This window comes from Petaurus breviceps, unplaced genomic scaffold, assembly GCF_028583685.1.
Source record: "Petaurus breviceps papuanus isolate PSGF00001 unplaced genomic scaffold, PetGlider_PUasm1.0 183, whole genome shotgun sequence".
Taxonomy (NCBI): domain Eukaryota; kingdom Metazoa; phylum Chordata; class Mammalia; order Diprotodontia; family Petauridae; genus Petaurus; species Petaurus breviceps.
Genome location: NW_027185791.1, coordinates 16,150,461 through 16,167,835, shown reverse-complemented (window position 1 = coordinate 16,167,835; position 17,375 = coordinate 16,150,461). Strand labels below are relative to the sequence as shown.

General features: G+C 40.8%; 1 protein-coding gene across 2 annotated transcripts in view; it reads left to right on the top strand.

Moving 5' to 3' along the window:
• The window catches only part of RPS6 (ribosomal protein S6), a 63,187-nt gene that overhangs the window by 42,255 nt on the left and 3,557 nt on the right, over positions 1 to 17,375 (top strand). The window contains exon 2 of one of the 2 annotated variants that reach the window (XM_069087923.1): positions 17,161 to 17,207. In XM_069087923.1, the coding sequence (XP_068944024.1) occupies positions 17,202 to 17,207 (6 nt within the window). In that variant the 5' untranslated portion in view covers positions 17,161 to 17,201. Of the gene's footprint in view, positions 1 to 17,123; positions 17,208 to 17,375 lie in introns of both variants that reach the window. The other variant, XM_069087924.1, reaches the window with a different exon arrangement.

Sequence of the window (17,375 nt, the reverse complement as noted above, 5' to 3'; positions counted from 1 at the left end):
GCTTTGAAGTACTTTAGGTCAAATCCCGTGTCTGTCCTTTAACATGCATTCTAATAAGACATAATTAGAGTTAGAACTTGAAGGCACCATTGGAATATTCTAGTCTAACCCCTTCATTTTACAGATGAGGAAAATGAAACTCATAAAAAACTTAAATGACTTGCCCAAGGTCACACATAGCAAATAAAAGAGCCAGGATATGTATGTGTTTAGAAAAACTTACATCCCAAGTGGTCAACATAAGTTCCGGTTGTTTTTGTTTTTGTTTTTGCTTTTTGGAGGGCAATTGGAGTTGTGACTTGCCCAGGGTCACAGGGCTAGTTAGGTTTTTTTGTGTTAAGTGTCTGAGGCTGGATTTGAACTCAGGTCCTCCTGACTCCAGGGCCAGGCTCTATTCATTTTGCCCCCTAGCCGCCCCATCAACATAAGTTTCAATGCTAAAAGAGGTAAATCCCTGGTTATCTGGAAAAAATCAGTCATTTAAAATGATTTCTTCTTCAAGAGTTGTGACGGTGTTACTCCTTTGCCATTGTACAAGATCTCCCTAGGAAGATGTTTGTTATAAATGTCTTGTATTGGGAGATTGCTCAGCTTAGTCCAGAGAAGCTGGGGCACTCACCCCTCCCTGTCCTGCACCCCCAAATTTGGTTTGCTTAGTCTCGGTGCCTGAGAAACTGCTTGCTATTGGAGGGCTGCCTTTTTTCCATAATAATTGGCTTGTTAACCACTTTCAGCCAGAGACAATGCTAATTATTACTCACAAGTCTAAGTATTCCACTTAAACGGGAGAAAGTAACAAAGGTATTCAAGATTCTATGTGAACTGAGTAGAGGACAGGTATTTTACTTCTGTTCACAAAAAGGAATGCTAAGTATAAAATAATCACAGTGTATGTTAACAAGATGATTAAGACAGAATTCAGTAACATTACTGATACAATTGGCGAGGAGCAGTATTTAAGCCTTACCAGAACATAAAACAGTTTTGTAAGCCTGCTAATTAGGTACTTTACATTTCACCTTGGTACTGTACTGTCCAACTAAATAGCCAAGTTCGAATCAATTTTCTTTCCAGTGGTCACCCTCTCCAATGCAGAAACTCCTGTTGCAGCTTGCTCCCGCTGCAGGTCCTATGCCAGTGGACTTTGCTGACACTGGGCTCACAGACCCAGACTTTTTAAACTTACAAGGTCACCTACTCAAGGAAAGAAAACGCAAATCACTAATAATTAAAGCAATTCTGAGGTTCCGCCTCATACCCATCTGATTGGCAAAGCTGACAAAAAAAGAAAGTGACAAATATTGGAGGGGTTGTAGAAAAACAAGTACATTGATGTGGTGTTGGTGGAGCTATGAATAGGTCTAACCATTCTGGAAGGCAACTTGGAAATAGGCATGAAAATGACTAAATAGTGTATGCTCTTTCATCCTGCTATCCCACTGCTAAGCCTATATCTCAAACAGATCAAAGAGAAGATCCTATATGTGCAAAAATATTAATAGTAGCTCCTTTTAGAAACTAAAGGGGTGTATATTATTTCAGGAATGGCTAGAATGGATGTAATGAAATACTATTTTGTTGTAAGAACTGAGAAGAAAGACAGTTTCAAAGAGACATAGAAAGACTTATAGGAACTTCTACAGAGTGAAATGAGGAGAACCAGAAAATAATTTATACTATAACATCAATATTGTAAAAAAAAAAAAAAAAAAAAAAAAAAGGAAACACAGATGAGGCAGGGGCTGTCAAGGACCCAGGTAAAAACTCCCCTAGTTTCTGCATTCAGGCACTAGCTACCACATGGACATGTTTGCTATGACACCAGGAATAGAAAAGAATCCTATCAATCGAAGCCAAGAAGCCTGAACCAGAAGATGTTGGGGGGGTAACTAGGTGGTGCTAACTGGGATAGATCAGGCCTCGAGTCAGGAAGACTTAAGTTCAAATCGAGTCTCAAATATTTACTCCACCTGCATGACCCTTAGCAGATAGTTTACCTTCTGTCTGCCTTACTTTCCTGAAATGCAAAAAGGGGATAATAATAACAGTGCATACCTCCCAGGGATGTTGTCAGGATCAAAAGAGATAATAATTATAAGCCCACTGGCACGTATTTGCTATAGAAATGTTAGCTGTTATCAACAGCCATAGATGACATCCTGCCCTCCCTGCTGTTATCATACAAGGGACCACTTAGAGCTTTATACGTCACATGAAAATACCAAACCCTTCCATGAGTGGGTTACCCCATGACTGGAAGCAACCCCAAAGCTTGCATATGGTCAGCCAGAAGTAGGAAAAGACACCTGTGCATACTCAGATAACACCAATTACACATATATAATTTAATCTGGAGATTTTGCAAAATTTTTGATTTTGGGTGATTTGGGGGACTAATAGTTATTCATTAAAGAATCTCTAGTTTCCTTGGACCCAAAGATCCAACTTCTAGGCATATATACCAAGGAAGTCAAAGACAGAAAGGCCCAATACACATCACCATACTTATAGCAGTACTTTCCATAATAGCAAAACAAAAACCAAAACCAGAAATAAAGCATATTGAGGAATAACTAAACAAAATGTGTTAAATAAACATGATGGAATATTACTATGCCATAAGGAATGATGAATATTAAGAATAGAAAGAAGCATAGGAAGATTTATACTTTATGGATGCCAAGTGAAGTGAGCAGAATGAGGAAAACAATATAACATAACAATTATAACAATGTGAATGGAAAGAATGACAAAACCAAAATATTTAAAATTACTCCACTTATGGGTGAACAAGTTGCGGTATATGATTTTGATGTAATACTATTGTGCTATAAGATATGACACACAGGATGCTCTTAGAAAAACCTGGGAAGATTTATATGAACTGATGCAAAGTGAAGTAATCAGAACCAGGAGAATGTTGTACACAATAAGAGCAATCTTGTACAATAATCGACTGTGAATGACTTAACTGTTCTCAGCAATACAAAGATCCAAGACAATTCCAAAGGACTTGAATGGAAAATGCTTTCCAACTCCAGAGAAAGAACCGAGGGAGTCTAAATGCAGATTGAGGCATACTTTTGTTTTGACTTTATTTTTTTGTTGTTGGGTTTTTTGGTTTATGTTTTCTTTTGCAACATGGCTAATATGGAAATGTATTTTGCATGACTGCACATGTATAATCTATGTCAAAGTACTTGCCTTCTCAATGAGGGGATAAGGACAAGGGAGATGGAAAGGATTCAGAACTCAAAAATGTTTAAAAACAGATGTTAAAAATTGATTTTGCATGTAACTAAAAAAGTAAAATATGAAAACAAAAAAATACCCTGCCTTTTTGCAGAGGTGGATGTGAATATACTATCAGTTTTAATTTTTAAAAAAATTCTCTTTCTGTATAATTCTTTACCACAGGGAACGGTTCTTTAAGAAAGGGAGAGAGACAAGATATACTTGTGAATGAACATTGTATAAAAATAAATAAAAATTAAATTAAATCTTTTTTTAAAGTCTCCAGTTTTCTTTCTTCTCATAATATTTTCTTTTGTAATATTGTGAACCGTCTACTTGCAAGTGAGGATATAGTTTCAGTATTCTGGGTGTTATCATATGTTATCATATCCAGGTTTTCTTAATAAAGATCATGAGCCAAGATGAGGAAAAAATCCCCAAAGTGCACCCAGGCCCTTTGTGTGTTCACCTTTTACTTTAAAATATTTCTATGTTCTTGAAAGGGACAGTAGTGTGGTAGAGGAGAGAGCATTATACTAGGAGTCAAAGGAACCTCTCTTACTACTTCACTAATTTGATTACTTTACCTGCCATTTTAATTTTTAAATTATTTAAGTTTGTTTTTATGTTAAGATGTTTGTCAATAGAAAAGTAGTTTATTAGAAGACATTCATATAAAATATTGAATAAGTAGAAAAATTTCTTTTTTTTTTTCCTCTTTTAAGAATTAAATTAGGGGCGGCCAGGTGGCTCAGCGAGTAAGAGCACCGGCTCCAGTGTTGGGACGACCTGGAGATCTAATCCCGGGCTCAGACACTCAGCACCACACCCAGAAATAACTGGCCATGTAACCTTGAGCAAGTTACTTAACCCCGATTGCTTAAAATAAAAATAATAATAATAATAATAATAAAAAGAATTAAATTAGGGGCAGCCAGGTGGCTCAGTGAGTAAGAGCACTGGCCCCAGTGTCGGGATGACCTGGGGATCAAATCTGGACTCAGATACTTAGCACCACACCCAGAAATAACTGGCTGTGCAACCTTAAGCAAGTTACTTAACCCTGATTACTTAAAAAAAAAAAAAAGAATTCAATTAGTTTTTAACTTTGCTGAGAAATGCTAGACACCCTACCCCAGTTCCCTCCATGATTACTTCATGTTTCCCTGTTTCTTCCCAGCCTCTTCTAGTCTTACTCTAAGATGACTATTAACTAATTTCTAGTGATAATTTAAGTATTAGCTGAAATACAGTCCCACTCTTATCTAGATGATTAAAAAATAGAAAGTAAGGACTACAAAGGAATACAGGAAGATTTTAAGATGTAGAGTACAGAATGGCTTCTGCTAAAAAGTTCTCCCAGCATAGCGACTTGGGGTTGGAAATTGGAAGGGACACTGTCTGTCCTTTGGGGCATGTGGGAGCATGTGGGATCATGGTCTTTGGAGAGCATTCCTTCAGTATCTCTGTAGTGCTACAGAGGGCACCCTGCCAATTTCAAGTTTGGAAACACTTCTTGGACATGGGTTTACTCAAAGAATCATAGTATTTTGTTCTGAAAGGGCCTTCTAGTCCAAGCCTCTCTTTTTACATTGCAGGAAATTGAGGCCCAAAGAAAGAGGTTAAGTGCTAAAGTACACACAGCTAGATGTTCCCTCCTTTTGGACTAAAGCTTAATCTGTCTTCTTTAGTTCATTGCCATTACCCCTTCTTTCACCTGGGTTCCTCCCTTAGATTAACCATGGAAAGTGGGTCAGCTCTCCATTTCTCCCCTTTCCCTATTTTTTAATTAGGTACATAACATTTGAGCATTCTTAAGAGTTTTTTACTACTAGTAACTACATATTTAAGAAGGACAGTGACCTAGATATAGCTTCAGGAATGAAAGACAAAGGTTACCAGCTTTGTGCTAAGTGAATGTCCTCATATTAGGTGGGTCAATTGGCATGAGATGAATTGAATTTACTAACCACAACCTAAATATCAAGTAGACCTGATATTCTCTGTAGGAATTTGTCAACACAAGGCAATGAAATGGAGTTAAATCACCTATGCACACAGCTGCAGAAAGAGAAAAAATCTTGGGAGTGATGGGAAAGATGTGCTAAAGGACATCTTTAATACAAGAGACAGAGGTGACAAGGCAGGCATTCCAAGCACGGGAGAGCCGGTGCAAAGGCACTGAGACTGAAGACTTCCATGTATGAGAAATTATAAGACTAGTTTGGATGGGAGAATTCCCACTGAGGGGGAGCAAGGTTTTTAAGAAAGACAGGTCTTTCAAAGTATGGGTAGTCCACAAAAGAGGGATAGCATTTTCTTTTCTTTTTCTTTTTTGCTTTTTGGAGGGGGGAGGGCAGGGCAGATGGGATTAAGTGACTTGCCCAAGGTCACAAGGCTAGTAAGTGTTAAGTGCCTGGGGTCATGTTTGAACTCAAGTCCTCCTGACTCCCAGGCTGGTGCTCTATTCACTGCACCTCTAGCCTCCCCAGATAGCATTTTCTTTAAGGAAAAAGAAGTCTTGACAGTTGAAGAAAACCTCCAGGAAAACATAACACTTTAATGGAGAAGCGATTCAGTAACAAATGACATTAGCAACTCTGCAGTGAAGTATTAAGTGGTTTATCTTTGGAGGAAGAATGTATAGAAATGGGCAACAATCAGGGGTGTGCTGGTAAATGTTTAACAACCAGCAATCTGGGGTGGGGGGGGTACACATGACAAGCTTTTAAAGTTAATCCACTTGTCGTTAAGTCATTTTTCAGTCATGTCTGGCTCGCTAGGACCCCATTTGGGTTTTCTCATCGGAGATAATGGAGTGGTTTGTCATTTCCTTCTTCAGCTCATTTTACAAAGGAAGAACCAAGGTAAATGGGGTTAAGTGACTTACCCAGGGTCACACAGCTATTAAGTGTCTGAGGCCAGATTTGAACTCACTAAGATGAATCTTCCTGACTCCAGGCTCAGCATTGCATTATCTAATCTTGATTAATTAGTAATTAATAAGTAATTGCCTCTTAATCCGCACACATTTCTACAAACTTCCTCATCCTATTTTCCTGTTTCCTTATTAGTCTATTCAAATCCTTCTCTACAGCATCACTCCAGTTCTGAGTACTTTTTGCATTAGCTTCTTTAGACTCGCTGTAATTGATTGACTTAAACTATAACCTTATGATTGAGATTGTTCTCACATGGTTAAAGTATTAGAGCATTTTATTATTTTTTTTAAATGGGGTCTGGTGACACCTTACATTCTTCCCACAATTTCAATATTTGCCATCCTCAGCAAAACTACTGGAATTTGTTTGGAAAATTTCATGGTCTCAAAACCTAAATAGCTCTTTAGTGATCGAAGAGATTCTGCATTACCTCTATAACCCTGGCTTCTCTGGGCATGTCCAGTTCTAACCCAGAAACACTCTTGAGACCTCTCTAACTCCTAACCTCAATGGCTCACTTTTACCTCCGAGATCAAATAAAAACATTTTTAGGCATTTAAAGCCCTTCACAGCCTACCTTTCCAGTCTTGTGACATATTACTAATATGTAATTCTCCTCTCACACACCGTGTGAGACAGATTCGTCCTCTGATCCATGGCAGCCTTCTGTCTTGGTGCCTTTGCCTTGCCTCTCTCATGCCTGGAACACCTGCCTTGTCACCTCTGCCCCTAATAATACTTGGTTTCCTTCAATATCAGTTCAAGCATCATCTTCTACATAAAACTTTTTCTGGTCCATTAGTTTTCAGTATCTTCCCTTCATTTTGTGTATAATGAGAAATCTGGACCCACATTGGCTAATGAGGGCTGCATCCTTAGAACACATGCAATATCTTCATGAAGATTGGTGAGCCTGATTCTGGATGTTGGTGATGGGCTTGGGGTGCTCATTCCCTCCACACTTTAGAAGGATTCAGGTATCTTCTATTTCCTATTGGCTTCTGATACAGTGATGAAAGACATCTTAATTGGCTGCCATGGGGCTGAGTGTGCACGCGAAAGGTTGTTCAGATGAATGTTCTCCTTTCCCCAGTGGCTGGAGAGGAAAGAGCTGCTCTAAACCCCCAGAACAGGGGAGAGGTGGCAGTGACAAGCTGCAGCTATTGCCTCGTCTCCCTATCCCTTCACCATGAGGCTGTGAATGCATGACACCAGTGTTTTTTCTGTCTGTGTCTTGTTTATTCTTTCCTAATTTTAGATGAATGATTATCAGTCAGAGACAGAATAGACCAGATTACAACCCTGTGAGCTTTGAAAGAGGTCTAGGAGCAGAATTTGGTGACAATAGTAGGTTCAGCAATTGAGCCCAGTGAGGAACCAGCCCACGGCTACAAGAATTAGTTAACTGCTTGACTCACTCCATAAGTGAACCAGCCCAGCAGCACTGTCCTCCAAGCAAGGTGTGACTTGTGCCATTCACAGAAGTAAATTGGTGGACATTCCTTGAAGGGAGACAGTTATTCCCCAGGGCTACCTCTATACACATCTTAGACAGTCAGACCCTTTGGTGGTAGCCTCCTATTTTGCCCAGGCTGCTTCCTATTTTAAGGGAATGGGAATCAACAAGTCCACAGAGGACTACCAGACCTTACCACCTGACCTGTCACTGCCTCAGCAGGTCCTACAGGACTTTGTGGTTTTGTGCCCTGCCGTGCCTGGAGACTGTCATGTTCATTACTTATGTAACCTAGAGACCTCTGGGCTTTGTCATTGACTCGACTAGTGAATTCTCTTAGGAGTTGTGAGCCTTTCTACTTGTCCAGGTACTATCTTTTATATATGTTGTCTCCAAAAAGCATGAACTCTTTAAGATCAGGAACTGTCTTGATTTTTCTATTTGTATATCTAGTACTTATTTCCATGGACACTGATAGCAATGCCCCACCCTCTGAAAATTAAAAGAGAAAAGCACGTCACTGAGACATTTATAAAATGCACAGAAAGAAATTAAAAGACATTGACAGGCAGAGTGTATTGGAATTATCATCTTAAGTCTTAAAAAAATCATCTTCTTTTTTTTAAAGAAAAGTTCTAGGGGCGGCTAGGTGGCGCAGTGAATAGAGTACCGGCCCTGGAGTCAGAAGGACCTGAGTTCAAATCCAGTGTCAGACACTTAACACACACACACACACACACACACACACACACAAACTAGCCGTGTGACCTTGGGCAAGTCACTTGACCCCAATTGCCCTACCTTCCCCCTTCCAAAAACAAAAACAGAAAAAAAATGTTCTATTAAAAGAGATTCATGGTTTCACAAACATCCTTCATTTCTCTTCATTTGGAAGTGATCATTCCTTTTTATGTTTTTCAAGTTCATGATTGCAAAAGGAGGGAAAAGAGAAAATGCAAATCAGTGCAGGACAGTAAGGGCACTGCTGTGCAAAATCTGAAATATACAACATCCCACCTCCCCCCCAAAACCCTCTGAGTCATGTATATTGGAGATCCACGGTTTCATGCACATCCCCACTTTGCTATTGTTCTGTGGAAATGTACATTGCCATATTCTAGAACAAGGGGTTTGACTGGAGTTGAAAAGGGAAGTGTGTTTTGATCTCCAGTTTCAGAAGACCCAGAGGAAGGGGCAGATTATGCATGGGGTGCACAATTTGCACCCTGGATCAGGGATGAGGTGAATGGGATTCATTCACCTTGACCAAGCTAGGAATGAAGGTTGAGGACTTTTTATTGCAGGAAAGGGAGAGTGAATCAGCAAAGTTTTGACAGGTGCCTTCTTGTACATGGGCCAATTAGAACTGCAGGACAGCTGAAGCTTGGAGAACAGCAGCTGTAGAGAAGGGGGAGCTTCACCAGATGACAGATACAACAAAGGGCAGCACAGTAGAGAAGGACTTAAGTAGATGATCACTGCGGTAGGTACAACCAGCTTCCCTGCCTTGATGGGGGCATATATTGGGTAGAGTCAAGTGACAGAGTCTAGGTACCTCACCGAGTGGCTGCAAGAGGCAAAAGTATATAGATCCAGGTGAAAGGAATGTTCCAGCCATGAAGCTAGAATGATGGCCTCCTCAAACCTCTTCTCAGTTGGATTGCTGAGATAATCTTCTAACTCTTCTCCCTATACCAAGTCTCTGCCTCCTCCAATCCATTTTCCACACAGCTGCCAAAGTTAAATTCCTGAAGCATGGATCTGCCAGTGGAACTCCGTGTTAATAAATTCAGTAGCTCCCTGTTGCTTCTAGGATCCAACACAAACTCTTCTGTTTGACATTGAAAGCCCTTTGTAACCTGGCTCCAAACCATCTTTCCAGACCCATTATACGTTACCCTTCTCCATATGCTTGCTATTCCTCACACACAACATTCCATTTCCCATCTCCTTGACTTTGCAGGGCTGTACCCCAAAGCTCGAATGCTCCTCCTCCGTATTTTTGCCCCTGTGCATCTCCAGTTTTCTCCAGAACTTATCTCAAGGGCCGCTTCCTGATTTCTCTAGGTGTGAGTGCCTGGCCCCTTGCATTTATTTTGCATGTATTTTTAGGTGACAACACAATGTAACCTCTCTGACAGCAGAAACTGTTTCCTATCTGTCTTTGTATCCTGAACATCTAGTTCAGTGCTTGGCATGTGTTTAATAAATGCTTGTTGAAGATTTTGTTCCCTTTCCTCACTGGACTATGAGTCTGTGGAAAATTGTGCCCATTTGCATATAATCTTGTATGGATTAAGAATGATTCCATTGTTTAATTTCCACTATGATTTACTTTGCTATTCTGCTATGTTAAGTTCTTTGTTATTTGACTTAGGATCTTTGCCTGGTCTATTGGTACAAAGTGCATTTCATGGAGGAAAAAGATAAAAATTAGTTTCCACAATGAAACCAAGTACCAATGGGATGCCAAGATAGAGAAAGACACCTTTTGACCTCTGATTTCATTGGGTAGCTCTTGGGAGTGTCCCCCCCCCCACAATGCAATTGATACTTGTTCTACAACTAACAATTATAACTTTGATTATAAGTAAATTTGTTTTCCTTTTATAGAATGGTTTAAAAATGTAACTGAACAGTATGTTGCCTATAAAAAAATATAACTACAGCCAAAAGTCAAATGTAAGATGATAGGTAAACTAACCTTTATTTTGGTTCAAGAACACATAGAGTTCCAGTGATTATAGCCAACAAAGTTGAATTCAAATGAAAAGGAATTCAGAGAAATAAGCAAGGAAATTTTATAATATTAAGGTATATAATTTATAATAGTAATTGTCATTTATGTAGTGCTTTATGGTTTGCAAAGTGTTTTATAAATATTATCTCATTTATCCCAACAACAACCCCTGGGAGAGTTTTACAGATGAGGAAACCGAGGCAAAGAAAGGTTAAGTGACTTGTCCAGGGTTACAGAGCCAGTAAAGTGTCAGAGATCAAATGTGAAGTAGGTCTTCCTAACTACAGGTTCAGTGCTCTACCCATGGCACTATAGCAAGATGGGAAGCCAGGGAAGGAACAGGAATTATCAGAAAGGTAGAGTTGAGAGAACTTGATGTTCTAAGCCAAAGTAGGGATAGAGTGGTTATCAGAGTCAAAAGCAGCCAAAAGGTCAAGGAGAATGAGGCCAACTTATTTTTTTAAAGGCCACTGGATTTCATTCTCAGTAGAGTTAGCAGAGTTATTGGTGGCATTTGAAAGAGAAGCTTCAGAAGAAAAGTGGACACAGAAGTCACAATGCAAGGGGCAGAAGAGAAAGTGAGTAGTTAAAGAAGTAGAGGTGCTGAATTTAGACAACTTTTTCAAGTTTAGTAATGCAGAGGAGGAGGAAGATGTAATGATGGCAGCTGAAAGGGAATCTTTTTTGGGGACTGGGGAGACTTAAGGATATCTGAAGCCAGATGAGGAGTCAGCGGGCAGGAGAGATCAAATAGAGATGGAAGAAGGCTATGAATCAAGGGCACAAGCAGAGGGATAAGATTCAGTGAGGAGAGAGAATGCCTCTACTTTCCCAGGATTTGCAGGAAGGAAGAATGAATGCCAAGCAGAGCTGTGCCCAGAATGGGTGAACAGGTTGTTGTGCCAAGGTACCTTTGCAACTGGCTTTAAATGGACACTGCAGCTCCCCTCATTCCCTAGCCACACACATACACAATTCAAGAACAAGTCAAGACATCATTCATGTAGGGATGGCTAGGTGGCGCAGTGAATAGACCACGGACCCTGGAGTCAGGAGGACCCGAGTTCAAATCCAGCCTCAGACACTTGACACAAAAAATTAGTCGTGTGACCTTGGGTAAGTCACTTAACCCTGATTGCCCTACCCTCCCCCCTCCAAAAAGAAAAAAAAAAGACATCATCTATGTGATGCTATTGACCCTCTTCAAGAAGGAAGGACTGATGATAACAAAAGGTTCACAATAGTAGCTATTACCACACAATCCACACACCACCATACAAACAATTGTCAGCAGGCCCGCCCCACCCTGAGACGCAGCTGCCCAGCCCCAGGGTGTTGTACTAGAGCCTCTAAGCAGCCCAGTCATCACCTTCCAAACTGTAACTAGGCTGGGCTTTGCCCCTCAGAGTGTTGATGTTGGGACATTCTTCTCCCATTTTCTTGGAAATGACAATGTCTCACAGCTATTCCTCCCCCGCTCTGTGCCCCACCTTCCCCTCCCCTCACGTAATATTTGAGTTTGGACCCTAGGGAGAGAGGCCACCCCCTCTTTCAGCATTTCCTTATCCACTGGTGAGTGAATTGTCTTCTACAATGTCCTTCCTGTTCAGCTCAGTCTGCACCGGGTGCCAAAATTCTTGGTTGTTGTTCAGTAAGAAAACATTGGCTTGGGGATGTGTCATAACCTGTTATGCTAATAGCAGGATGGTAGGAATAATAAACATTAACTTTCAGCCATGCAGCTATCAGTACTTCCTGACCCAGAGTCCTAATACCCTCTTGGCCTACTTGGCTAGGATCTTTACTTACATTGATAGGGAAAAGGTGAAGAGGTGCCATGTACACGCTTGTGATCCCTGCTGCTAGGAAGGCCAGTTTGTGGATTTGCTTGAGATTGGGAGTTCTGAGCTTCAGCAAGACTAAAGCCTACCAGGTGTTTGCATGAATAAGGTGAGCCCTCAGGAGTGGAGGGTCACCAGGATAATCTAAGAAAGGGCATATTGGTCCCAGTCAGAAATACGAAGCAGGTCAAACTCCTGTACTGATCAGAAGTGGGATTAGGAGAAAGAGAGGTGGGGAGAAAGGGAGAAAGCAATGACAGTAAGTTATCTTCAAATTTTAATCTTCTCTGTTTCTAGACTGTCTGGTTTTCTGTCTGCCACATGGTGGCATGAGGCTTTTTATTGTAGAGGGTGTGACAGTATATAATTAGTACTAGAGTGCAGTGAGTATCAGACCCAGGAGGACACAGCCAGGCTGAAGTCATTATAAAAGGAAGAAGAATTATCTGGGCAAAATAGCAACAGCATCATAGAACCCAGGAGTTCTGGCAGAAGCCTGATGATCCTAGAGCCAGTGAAGTGAAGATCCAGAGACTGTAGTAGGTCTCGGTGTCTATTGTTAAGGGCAAGCCTAAAGGAAGGCAGAATGCTTGACTTTTTCCTCCACTTCATCTAAATGTACAGGAGAAATACCTTTTCTGGGGAAATAATACCTACTTAACCCCTGACAGGGGTGTGTGAGAATGATCCCGAAATTTGATTCCTACTATTATTTATCTTGCTAATTCTTTTTTTTTTTTCATTTAAATACTTGGTGGGGTCACCTACCTAACTATTTGATTTAAGGAACCTGTCTGGTCCATCAAAAAGCATGCATTGGAATGGGAATCTGAGCTGTATGGATGTAATTATGATTGCCCTAAACACTCTAAATGGAATCTAGAGAAGTGAGGAAGATCCAGAGTTGAGAAGTATGTGTGCGGCAGGGTAAGAATCAGGGAAGGCTTCATGGAGGTAACGCCTGAGCCAACCATGAAAGAAACAAGGATTTTTAAGAGGTGGGGAGAGGCAATGTGTTGCAGGAATGAGGAATTGTTTGTAAATGCACTAAAGAGGGAGACAGAACATTTAATTTAGTCAACAGCTCCATTTTGGCTGTAATAGACTATGCATGAAGAAGAATAGTATTTAAATCCTTGTTTCGGTGGACAAAAAAATATTTAAGCATTTTTTTTTAAATTTAAAATTAAAACGAGAGGGGGGAAAGTATCAACAAAAACACACACTGACTAAACAGATATGTGTTCAAGGGACCGTATTAGGCATACAAGGGCACTTTTTATGGTCTCTATTATCAAAAAATTGACAATCCAGAAAGCCACAATTTGGAGATATTTATGAAAGTTGGTGACTTTGTTCTCTGTAAAATGAGATGTGAAAGCCTCAATTTTCTCTGGTCAAAAATTAGCGTCAGTACTGGCACTTAGGGGGTGTTCTGATGGGCCAAACTCATCAGGTCAGGAAAAGCAATTTTAGAAAGTCCGAGAAATTGTTGCTAGGCTAAAATGTCAGGAAAACATCTCTCTCAAGTGGAACAATTAGTGAGATCCAGGTAACTAGTCATCTGATATTGTGAAGGTATTGCAGTGGGTAAAATTGATGTAGCTATAAAAACTGAAAAAAAGTAGAGGGTTGTAATTCCCAGCACTGGTGAGAGAAATTAAGGCACAAGGTAGGATGCCAAGACAGGTTTTCAGGTATAGAGAAATAATACAAGGACCTCAGTTACTGTGATAAATGTGTAAGTTGGACTTGTTAGGGAGCAAATTCAATGATTACAATTAGGGCTTTTCTTCAATGCCTCTTCTTCAAACTTTAGACAGGAGTTAAAATATTTTTAACAACTAAGCCAGCAGTATTTCTCACATTTTTAATTTGCAATAATATATTTCCTTTCCACCTGCCCCCAGCTCCTAATATTTACTTTTGAGAAGCGGCATGGCGTAATGGACAGAGAGCTAACCTCCAGGTTAAGAAGATGGGCTCAAGTCCTCTGACACATACTATCTATATGCCCCTGGGAAAATCAATAAAGCTCCCAGTGCCCCATGCAAATTTCCAACACTCCAAGTTGTAAAGAAAATATTGGTTTATATTGTAGGGGGAATTCCCCATATCGATGAAATCAGCGGCCTAGCTGAAAACAAACCAACCCTTCAATATTTCGATGGATTTGTAATCTCATCAATGTGGGTACCTCCTCCAAGTGAAGAAGACTCAGGGGAAAATGATAACTCTTTATTTGAAGGATTGAAATAGGGAGCGAGGTGTCCAAATGAATAGTGTTGGGCATTGAGTCAGAAAGACCTCAGTTCAAGTCTAGCCTCAAACACTTACTAGCTGCGTGAACCTGGGCAATTCATTTAACCCTATTGGCCTTAGTTTCCTTATCTGTAAAGTGAGTTGGAGAAAGAAATGTCAAACCACTCCAGTATCTTTGCCAAGAAAACCCCAAATAGGGTCACAAGAGTCAGACACGACTGAAAATGACTGAACAGGAAAAGCTTCTAAATGACCGGAGATGTACAAAAGCAGATCAGGCTTCTTAGAGAGGTAGTAAGTTCTCTTTCTTTGGATGTCTTCGAGGTATGTTATAATGGGGATTCCTTTTATGTATTTAGTTCAACTAAATGACCATTGAGCTCTCTTTCAGCCTTCAAATATGTGAAATGGAATGTTTCACATGAAGAACGGTAAGGACAGTTTGACTGGATCATAGAGTGTTAGAAGTAATTTAAAAGTTAAAAAGGTAAGTGAGAGAAAGGTTGTAAAGGGGTTTAAATGGCAAAAAGCTTTTATTTGATCTTAGACATAATAAGGACGAACACCCTCTTAGCCTACTTGGCTAGGGTCTTTATATTAAATATTTACTTATTACTTAATAAATGTTATTAGATATTTATTTCTATTTTATTTATTAATTATTTATTTCATTGATAGAAAAGGTGGGGTGATGTAAATACTTGCAATTCTTGCTGCTGGGGATGCTATAATTTGTGGATTGTTTGAGATCAGGAATTCTGAGCTTCAGCAAAACTAAAGCCTATCTGGTGTCTGCACTAATATGGTGAGCCCTCAGGAGTGGAGGGTCACCAGACTAACCTAAGCAAGGGCATACTGGTCTGGGTCAGAAACATGAAGAAGGTCAAACTCTTGTGCTGATCAGTAGTGGGATTAGAAGAAAGAGAAGGGGTGGAAGGGAGGAAGAAAGCAAAAGCAGAGGACTTTGTTTTTTTAATGACATTAAGGACTCTGGAATATTCTGTGTGGAAGATGGATTGGAAAACAGTAAGACTTTTGGTAGAGAGATCAATTAGGAGGCTATTTCAATATTACAGGAAAGAGGTAGTAAACTAGAGAGATGACTATGTAAATGGAGAGGAGGTGACATGTAAGACATTATGGAGGGGGAATGGTAGTTACTGACAACGAATGGTTTGAAAAGGAGAATCAATGAAGGCTTTATGGAGTAATTGGTGTTGAGCTGGGCTTTAAAAGAGGTGGCTGGGTAGAAATCCAACAAGCAAAGAGGAGAAGGAAGGAAATGGGAACAATGGAACTCCTGGAAGTAGGAAAGGTATTTGTAGAGCAGACCAGTTTGGCAGTAGCAGAGAATGTGTGGAAGGGAATAATACAAGATAAGATAGGATGGATGGAATTGTGCCAGATCATGGGTGGGTGGGGGGCCAAATGACTGGCAAAGAAGATGGAACTTCATTTTGTAGGTAATACAGAGAATGAAGATTTTTGAATAAAAGTGTGTCAGAGCTTTACATAAGAAAGATTACTAGTAACATGAGGGACAGACGGAGAAGAGAGTGGAGGTAGCTACTTATTAGGAGGCTATTGTAAGGGTAATGAGGGTTTATACTGGGGTGAATTTTGCAGAGGTAGGATCAGTAAGACTTTTTAAGTAATTGAATATAAAAGATGAGGAAAAGTCAAGTTAATATCCAAGTTTAAAATATGGAAGATTAGCTGGACAGTGGAACCACAGACAGAAATGAAGTCATTATGAGTCAGCAAGATAGTAAGCTTGCTCTTGAATATACTAAATTAGTGGAACTTCTGAGAGGTAAAGGCAGAGATAGCCTACATATAGATCCAAGTCTAAAGATCAGAATAGATGTCAAGATTGGAGATAAAGATTTTGAAGTTATCTGTACCGGAGTGATAACGAATATGATTCCCAAAAGAATGTTTAGAGAAAGTCAAAACCGAGCCTTGAAGCAACAGGAAGAAGAGGAGCGGCCATCCAAAGAGTTGGAGGAAGATACGTGGAGCATAGACTATCCAGAAGGATGCAGTTGGCTGTCGCAGAAAGGTCGAGAAAGATTACCAAAGAAGTTCCATAGAATTTGACGATTCGGTCACGGACCTCTGAGGGAACAGTTTCAGTATAATGGTGGAGCCAGAAACTAGATTCAAAGGCCTGACTACAGTGGGTGGTAGAGAATTAGCAGCCTCAGATGCAGACCTTTTCAAGCAGACTGGGCAGCGACGGGGAAGAAGTGGAATAATAGCTGGTTATACTAGAATGGTCGAAGGAAATATGTTAAAATGTGGTTAAAAGTACTTGGAGATAGATCAGGCCAGGAATAGTATACAGGGCAAACCTAAGATGAAAGAAAACTGGGATAAGACATTCCATTTGTGATCTGTCTGTGAGTGGACTAAACTGGAGGGGCCGGGAGTGGAATCTACATGGAAGAGGGAGCCGACCCGGAAAAGGAAGACGGGACTAAAGTCGCGGGCTCTACGTCAGCGCGACCTCAGGGAAAGTCGTCAGTCAGAGCGAGGTTTCCTGGGAAACCCATTTCCACCAATCGGCTCTTTCGCACCGCCTCCTTTTCCCAGGAAGTCCCGCCTATGAATGACTCCGAACTCCTGCAAAGTCTCGCGGGACCTGCGAGAGCCTATGTGACCGGGAGGGAGCGGAAGTCGGGTCTCTTTCCCGTGGCAGGTCTGAAGCGGGCGGTTCTGCAAAGATGAAGGTAGGGCGTGCCGGCAGGGGAGAGGGGCGTGCAGTGCGAGCCTCCTAAGACGGTCTTCCCGCCGCCCTTCCCCTCCCCGAGCCTGGCGTTGTGTAAACGAGAGGCAGGGGCAGGCTAAGCGGATGGCCATCGGTGGCCGGGACGCTGGGGACGAGAGGATGGCGCGGG